Here is a 9,324-nt window from a genome sequence, read left to right on the forward strand (position 1 = left end):
GATAAAACAGGCAAGTATGCTACATACCTATCATGTCTAATAAATTCTACATCATGTCCCTGATGGCACTTCTTAATGCAGTTCACACATATGGCATTTCGATCTGTGGTGTTACAAGTGTGACATCTAAAAAGTAAAAACATTTTTCTTAAAACATGTTAATTCAAAATAACTATATTTTGTTTGTATATATTACCCTATGAGCTTTGGCTTATAAAAGAGAACTAAAAATTTTTGTGGCTCTAGCCCACAATTCTGTAGAGACTAAAATGGATTAAATGGATTGTCTTGTCTTCTGAGGAAAACAATTATAGAAAGGCCATTGAAACTTGCCTATTAAGCACTACTGAAACAATTTTAGGGAGAGGAATTAATGCCCACTCCACACTTAAATGACTTGTGCTTTTTCTGATATTTATGGTCTCAAACAGGATCCTCCAATAGATTGATCATAGAACTCAATGTGGACAATTAAGTTATATTGTCTTTCCACTGGCAAATACCCAATTTACTCTGCCTTTACTCACACATGTAAGGGTAGGGGGGAAATCACCATCTTTTCTGGACTAACAAATAATTTAGAAATATACCTGTAGAAGTCATGCATGGGATAGCTGGTATAACTTGATATTTTATATAAACACTGGCCTCTACTAACAGCCTTTTCTATGGCATCTTGATTGTTCATTATTTTGTTATCTGTAATAAAAGAAAAAAACAAGTAAAATTCTAGAGGACAAAGATTTAAGATAAAAATATAGATTATAGGATTATTCTAATAAGTCAAAAGAGGTTAATGAAGTAAATAAGCTAAGAAAAATAGACTTTCCTTGTACAAGATATTCCAACTAGAATAAGTCAAAACAAAACTTTGAAAATCGTTCTTGAGCTGTTGTAACTTTGTAGAGTGACAGAAGGAATTAAGTTATCAAAGAACAGTGGCTTTTGAATATTGTCTTCATGGCATAGTTCATGTATTTATAAGCAGAATGTAGACTCCAACATACCTTTCATTGTCACATTAACACCAGATGCTAAAAATAAGCCTCCAAACCGGTTGTTAAAAATCTGATTGCCTTCTAATGTTGCAGTTGCATGATTTGTAATTTCAATACCTGAAGTAAAATTTAAACAGCAGATGTATTACTTTATCTAGTGTCTTAAAAGAAACTGAACTCTTAACTAGGGAATAAAGTGCAAATGTTTATTTGAATCACTGATAGTAACATTTTCCAGTTAATAATTATAATGGCATTAACAACTTACTACTTTTAATAATATTTTAAAATTTCTTTGCAAACTAAGAGAACAGTGCCTAGAAATATGATTAGGTAGCAGCTGGTTTATATGCTGAAAAGGAACTACATGGTTATTTGGAGTATTAAAAGTAACTGTCTGCACTAGCAAAAAGTTGAAATATATATGAACTAGAGGCCCGGTGCATAAATTCATGTACCAGTGGGGTCCTTCGGCCTGGCCTGTGGGATCAGGCTGAAACCGGCTCTTGGACATCCCCCAAGGGGTCCTGGATTGTGAGAGGGCGCAGGCCAGGCCGAGGGACCCCACTGGTGCACGATTGGGGCCTGGGAGGGATGCGGGAGGTTGGCCAGCCAGGGAGGGACCGCAGGAGGGCTCCAGGGCATGTCCGGCCCGTCTTGCTCAGTCCCGATCTGCTGGACCCAAGCAGCAAGCTAACCTACCAGTAAGTCGGAACATCTGCTCCCTGGTGGTCAGTGCAAGTTATAGCAACTGGTCAACCAGTCAGCTGTCTGCCTCCTGGTGATCAGTGCACATCATAGTGAGCGGTTGAATGGCCTTAGCATATCATTAGCATGTTACTCTGGTTGAATGGACGACTGGACACTTAACATATTAGGCTTTTACTATATAGGATGATACTTGGGTTTAATTTACCAAGATGTAAAAAAAATGTGTGAGGCCAGAGGGCTAGAATTTTTCTGTATTCCTAATAGTAGTACAAAGCCTGCATTTATTCTATCCCAATTAATGTTTCATAATTACTACTGAACAGCAAAGAGCAATATTTCTTACAGGTTTGTGGAAGAATCCAGAACTTGGATTAGGTACCCTCACTGTTAACAGACAGGCATCCTGCCACTTTGGCAGCACACTTGGCACACCTTTAGTTATTAAGCAAAAGATAATATACTAAAAACCAACCATTTTTAATGTATAGAAAAAAAAAAGCTACAGGTAACAGAAGAAAGTACAAACCTGCAGCAAATCCATCAAATATTCTGTTTTTCCGTAAGACTGGATGACTATTAGTGCTGATGAGAACACCTGCTTGAGCATTCCTGAAAATATCATTTTCTTCAAGGAGACCTATAATAAAATATTTTCTCAGATTAAAGCTAATGCATATAATAAATTTTACTAGCCTTTTTGGTGGCATTTAGGTTGTTTTTTTTTAAAGTTTCTTATTTAACTGCATTGTAAAATTCACAGGATTTTTCAGCCAAAAAGAAAGTTCATTAGTAATTCAGCATTTAAGGTAAGGTTTAGCCAAAAATTGCAGGTAAACATTCTAACTAATAAACTTCAAATTCCATGGTTGCAGGGACCATGTCTAGTTTACTCACCACTGCATCCCCTGGCACATAGATGACTTTCACTGAACACTGCTGAATTACAATTAATTCCTTTGAAATATTTTTAGAACTTTTGTACCCTCAAAAGTTTCAGTTCAAGTTCTGATTATTTCTGGCCATTATTACTATGATTCGTTGATCAATTTCCTTTACTCCAGTCTCAGCTGCTGCTGTATTTTCCCAGGTTTCTACAACTCTTTTATCATGTCCCTTCTCTGCGTAAAAAAACTTTCATAATAAAGTATTAAATTAACTTGCCATTAAAAGCTTTTGAAAATATACCACCCCCCCCAAGCTACTTGTCTCATTTACCTATGCTCTGAATATTTTAATCCTTAATACCTTTGGTTTATATTATTTCCTCTTTTGGAATGTCCTGTACTCTATTCTTGCTAATGTCACTTCCTCTGGGAAGTTTTCAGTTTCCTTTAATCAAATTTATTATTAATTCTCTTGGCAGTTTAACAATTACTAAGAGTCAGCCAGGAATCAGACTTCAGGTCTTCAAATATTGACTCCACCACTTAACTAGTTCTGAGTGGGCAAATAACTTCCTTCTCATGGTCTCAGTTTCCTTATCTTTAAAATGGGCACAATATCACCTACCACATACAATTATTATGAGGATTAAATTAATATATATAAAAGTACATTACACTAAATAAGTATTAGCTAGTATTGCTCCTATAAAACCTACTTATGTACAGTGAATTATAGTTAGTTGTGAACTAGTGTTTCTCTGCTCCCTAAAGATGTGAAACATGGTCCTATTTTTATAGCTATCTGATCCACCTGGTACTGACCCCTAAATTCCCTTTCCCCTGAAAAGAGTGTCCCAAGTTCCTGTCTCTATTCTTACACATGTACACTAACCTCCCTCAATTGCTATTGCATTGCTAAGATCTTGTCCAAACTCCATACTGCATATACAAAAGCCTTTTATGACTTGGGCTCTGCCCCCTCTCTCCAGCCTTAACTTCCAGTACCTCTTGTCTTACTAAAGAAACCACTTTCAGTTTCATTTAGACGTTTGTTTACAATGTGCTACTCCATTAGACTGTAAACTTTCTGGATGTAGTACTGTTTTATTCACCATTATATCTTTAGCATCTGTATCACAGTGGTTGGTACAGAGGTGTTCAATTAGGAATAACAAATGAAAGAGTGAAAGAATATTTTCTATACCTGGAATGGCCTGCTTCCCACATGCCCTCCCACCCCCATTTTCCTGTGAATACTCAATTTTCAAGAGACATTTCAAGAATGATTTTACTCCATAAATCTTTTCTCAGCACCTTGCAAATAAAACCATCATTCTGTATTGTTTCCTCATTATATCTTTTAAAGACTCCTATCAGAGATATGTTACTTTATTGAATTACTAGATTGTAAACTCCTGGAGAGTCTATGTCTTTAAGAAAATCATCCTTGCTTGGTTGCAGTAGTAAATTTTGTTGATTAAATCTTGGTATGTCATAGTAATAACTAGCTATCTTTCCACATAAGGTGAGCACACAATGTTGGGTCACTGATATTTCAGGTATGGCGATAAATTTGCATTAGACATTCTTTCCCAGTCTTTCTTATGAACATGAATTTTCAAAGGGCAGTGACTGTGGAACTTTTGCCTCAATACAAAGTGAATTGGCCTTTATGGATACCATCCCAGCACACCTTAGCTTCATTAATTCCATTATCCAACAAACATCGTTGTAAAATAGATACAAAGCAATACTTATTACAGACATTTCATATATTTACAGACCAATTAAGTTCTCACACCTAGTTCTATAACTTGACTTTGAAGTTTATTATATCACTCTTCTGAGTAATAAAAAGTCCAGAGAGGCTGTGAACAAATTCTGCTACCTTAAGAAAGCCTTACTAACAAACTGGCACACTTACGGTGGTACAGAAAGAAAAGAAAAATACTGTAAACATTTGTTTCCTTTAACTCTAGGCACTAATCTCCTAAACCATCTCAAAACTTGATAAGAAAAAAAAATTGAGATTCATGTTAACTGGCAATGCCATTGATTGTTAAAGATATAGAAGAAGAATAATTGAAAATTGGAGTTTTTACTAATGCAAAATTAACAACAATACCTCGACCCCCATTAAATATACAGATGCCACCATCTCTTCCATCATGGATTTTATTTCTTCTTAGTGTAGGGTTACTATCTGTCTTAATCCAGACTCCAGCCATTGCATTGTCAAATATTTCATTGTCTTCTATACAGCCTAGACCTATAAATGCAAAAATTTAGGTTATGTTATTTAGAAAGTATATTCTTAAAGACTATTAGCACTGCGAGACAGATGAAGGATTATACATACCGGAATTATAAACTAGAATTCCACCATTCTGTCCTCCCCAGATTTTGTTGCGCCTAATTTTGGGGTTGCTTCCAGTCCTATGAATAGAATAGAAAACAATGCCATTTTAATTGCTTCTGTTCCTATATCCCATGAGGTAACAGTGAAAAAATACACATTAATCATAGAATTAACTATAGCCTGGCTGGTGTGGGTCAAAGCTTGAACGTCAACCTATGGACCAGGTGGCCATGGTTCGATTTCTGGTCAGGGCACATACCTGGGTTGCAGGATATAGCCCCAGTGTGGGGTGTGCAGGAGGCAGCCAATCAATGGCTCTCTATCATCATTGACATTTCCATCTCTCTCTCCCTTCCTCTCTGAAATAAATAAAAATATATTAAAAGAAAAGAATTAACTATACAATGGAGTCCTTCAAAATGCTCTGAAAGCCTGTCAATAAAGAAATTTGTTTAATTTAGCTTAATTCTTTCTTTTTCTTTTTTTAAAAAAATATATTTTATTGATTTTTTACAGAGAGGAAGGGAGAGGGATAGTTAGGAACATCGATGAGAGAGAAACATCGATCAACTGCCTCCTGCACGCCCCCTACTGGGAATGTGCCCGCAACCAAGGTACAAGCCCTTGACTGGAATCGAACCCGGGACCCTTCAGTCGGCAGGCCAACGCTCTATCCACTGAACCAAACTGGTTAGGGCTAGCTTAATTCTATTTCCCACAGAACACATTTAACTATACTTTATGTTATTACTATAGAGTTTCTTAACATGTAAACAAAATGGAGCGGGTAAGAATAAATAACTATTTTTTTAAAAAAATATATATTTTATTGATTTTTTACAGAGAGGAAGGGAGAGAGATAGAGAGTTAGAAACATCGATGAGAGAGAAACATCGATCAGCTGCCTCCTGCACATCTCCCACTGGGGATGTGACCGCAACCCAGGTACATGCCCTTGACCGGAATCGAATCTGGGACCCTTCAGTCCGCAGGCCGACGCTCTATCCACTGAGCCAAACCGGTTTCGGCGAGAATAAATAACTATTATTATTATGTACTCCCCTCATGTAAAATGAAGGGTTGAATTATATGATTAGGACTACTATAGTTCCAAAAACTGTTAAAATATAGGGAAGAGGGGTGTAAGAGACTATTAATTTTACACAAATAGCATAAAAACAAAAGCTTCCATTTACGAGTGCCTACAGCATGTCAGACATAGTTCACCAGTATTTTATATAGTCTTCCATAGTATCCAAGTATGATGGAGTACACTGAATGCTGTCCTCAACTAGTCCAAGAAAAGTTACAATCTGACAATTTAAGCCAAGAGTACGACAGAGTGTGAATTACAGACACACAAAGGAATAAAGACTGAGCACTGAATAACAAGAAAATTTCTTCTACGTACTCCACATATTCCTCATTCCCTTCCCGCAAAAAAAGCCAAATGTGAAAAACATTTACCTTATCTGAACCCCTGAATACATATGATTATAGATATCATTGTCTTCTAGCACTCCATGTCCATTGTCATAAAAATAAACACCAACCTAAAATTAAAAAAAAAATTTTTTTTCATATGACAAAAGTGTTTAATAAAACCATGATTTCCCATACAGGAATCCAAGACCATCTTACCTGCTTGCCACTGTGTATCCTGTTTCTTCTCAGTACTGGAGTGCTGCCAGTTGTCACCCAGACTCCAGCCAGAGTATTACTATAAACTTCATTCTCTTCTATTACACCTTGTCCTTTCTCATGCTAAATAAAAGATACATTCATTACAATATTCATTTTGTATCAGCAAAATATAGTTTATAGTGTATTCCCCTCTTTAAAGACAGTTTTAACAAAATTTTTTAAAATTTTTGTTATCTAGGTAAGGAGGCAATGATAACATTTTTATGTAGCCTCTAAGTTAGGCTTCTAAAATGTTTATACTGTCCTTTATGTGGTTATATACTCTTAAATCTATTATAGTAAGAGTAGTAGCATGCAATTTTTTTTAGCAAAATCATTTATTTCATTCTAAGATATACAGCAAACTGAAGATCTCTCATTTAGTAAGTTAACAGTTATTTCACATTATCACTGGTAAAGTCACTTCAAAATGATAAGGTTTCAGGGTTGCTAAAACTTTTATTTTTAGCACATTAGAGACATGAATATTTCTAGAACTGTAAATAAAAATTAGAGTCACAAAAAACGTTCACAAAGATCTTTCAGAAATTAGGATCCTATTATATTTTCTTACTTGAACCTGTTGTAACAGTTTCAGATACCATGGTGACAAAGGACATACACAGGTTTTAAAATTGTGGGAGATGCTCAATTATATTACAACATAAATTCAAAAGAAAATTGGCCTTTTCAGAAGATAAAAATATTCAAGTTTAGTGATATTAGTATTTTCAGTGTTATTACTTTTGGAAAATTTCAGAGATTGATACAGTAGTCACAGTGACAAAATTCCAGTGCAACAAATATAACTCAAGACTGACAATCAGTTGTTACTTCATATTGCCAATTATAATAAAAATCTTTAATAGAAAGATATATTTCCTATGCCTAAATTTAGTCAGTTGATTAAATTTTATAGAACACTACACACACTATAAAATTAAAAGTCTTTTATATATACTGGCAGGGAGAAAAGTCTCATTCATTGTCTAAATATTAAAGACAGTTACAGATTCATACTCTAAAAGTTGGACTACCTCAAGCTAAACATAATTCTGCCCCATCGCCCCTACTCCTCTGGTTTTGATGTATGAAATTCTAGAACTGTATTCATTAACTTACCACATAAATCCCACCATGCTGGCCATCATGAATTTTGTTATGTCGAACAATTGGACAACTGTTTGTCCTAATCTGAATTCCTGCTAATGCATTTCCTATTTAAAAGTAAACGTTATAATATCAACATATGGAGCCTAGCGAAACATAGTAAAAGTTTTACATTCTGTAGTAGCTAACATTCTTACTAGAATTTTAGTAAAAGCACAACTCTGTGAAATATGTAATATTCAGAAAGATACTTATGGCCCATGAGTAATACAAGACAAAACTGAAGGAACTAAGTGTAAAAAAATGCCAAGGATTGTAGGCATTATAAGTATAGTGGTTAAGGGTAGAGACAATTGGTTAGGCTGCATAGTTTTAAATCCCAGGAATTCTATCTACTTCCTGTGTGATTTTGAATAAGTCATTTAACATCTCTGTACCTTTGTTTCTTGATCACTAAATGGAGATATTTAATAGTATTTACTTCACAGGGTTGATGTGAATATTATATGACTTAATTTAGATAAGGTGCTCAGAATAGTGCCTGACACTGAGTAAACTTTATGTAAGTATTATCAGGTGTTAGCAAAGGAGAAAATCCAGGAACATATCAGTGTCTAGCACATAGACATCCAGTTTTAATGAGGATTAAGTATTTTCCCTTCCTAGTAGTACCAAAGTACCAAACGACCATAGAAATAACTTATTAATTATTAAACAATGGAATAATTTAAGGAAACTGTAGATACTCCTTGAATCTATTTATCTACCTTATTTATATTTTGATCCCTGGTATCTGGCATAGTGCCAGGTACATAGTAGGTATTTAGTAAATGTTTGTAGGTGAATAAATATCACAGAAAATCTTTAATGAGAATTTTAAAAACTGGATCAGTTCTACTTGGATAGTGTCAAACTGTTCCATTTTGCTAATGTGAGGAAGAGAAGTCAAACTCTAAAATTTTATAGAACAAAGCCACATGCTTACCATAAATGTCATTTCCTTCAATAAGGCCTCGTCCATCACCAAAGATGTAAACTCCCCCTTGATTTCCATTAAATATAGAATTCCCCCTATAATTACATGAAATAATAAAAATAAGAATCTATTCAGCAAGCTTACTTGTTTTATACAATTAATTGTAAGGTCACTCATGGTCATGTGACCTTGGAAAACTATTTAACTTCTATGATCTTGTTTCCTAATCCATCAAATGAAGTACTCAGACTAGATGATTTCTAAATTCCCTTCTAGTTCTAAGACCTAAAGCTTTGGAAAAGTCATCTAATATCTGAGACAAAATAGCATTCTTAAAAATTCCCCTTAAAACAGCTAACTCATTCAAAATAACTTTCATAAAACTGCTCTAGATGCATTTGTTGACTACTAACAAGAGGAAAACCCCATATTCTACTTTCAATGAAAACCAGTGGAAAATAAAATTTGACAAAAATATGTCATGGTCTTTAATCTACACTAATAAAAGACAAAGATGCTAATTGACCGTACCTTTGCTACACCCCAAGCCATGCCCACCAGCCAATCAGAGCGACTATATGCAAATTAACCCAACCAAGATGG

At 34.9% G+C, this 9,324-nt stretch overlaps 1 protein-coding gene across 1 annotated transcript in view; it reads right to left on the reverse strand.

The window, feature by feature from the left end:
• Positions 1 to 9,324, reverse strand: part of FBXO11 (F-box protein 11) — a 33,074-nt gene that overhangs the window by 1,427 nt on the left and 22,323 nt on the right. The window contains exons 12-21 of the mRNA XM_005864808.2: positions 8,731 to 8,816; positions 7,758 to 7,852; positions 6,594 to 6,716; positions 6,420 to 6,505; positions 4,953 to 5,029; positions 4,719 to 4,862; positions 2,236 to 2,346; positions 1,008 to 1,115; positions 591 to 699; positions 28 to 126 (exon numbers count right to left, since the gene is read on the reverse strand). Of these exons, the coding sequence (XP_005864870.1) occupies positions 28 to 126; positions 591 to 699; positions 1,008 to 1,115; positions 2,236 to 2,346; positions 4,719 to 4,862; positions 4,953 to 5,029; positions 6,420 to 6,505; positions 6,594 to 6,716; positions 7,758 to 7,852; positions 8,731 to 8,816 (1,038 nt within the window). The remainder of the gene's footprint in view (positions 1 to 27; positions 127 to 590; positions 700 to 1,007; positions 1,116 to 2,235; positions 2,347 to 4,718; positions 4,863 to 4,952; positions 5,030 to 6,419; positions 6,506 to 6,593; positions 6,717 to 7,757; positions 7,853 to 8,730; positions 8,817 to 9,324) is intronic.

The sequence above is a fragment of the Myotis brandtii genome, unplaced genomic scaffold (genome assembly GCF_000412655.1).
Source record: "Myotis brandtii unplaced genomic scaffold, ASM41265v1 scaffold191, whole genome shotgun sequence".
In the NCBI taxonomy this organism is placed as follows: Eukaryota; Metazoa; Chordata; class Mammalia; order Chiroptera; family Vespertilionidae; genus Myotis; species Myotis brandtii.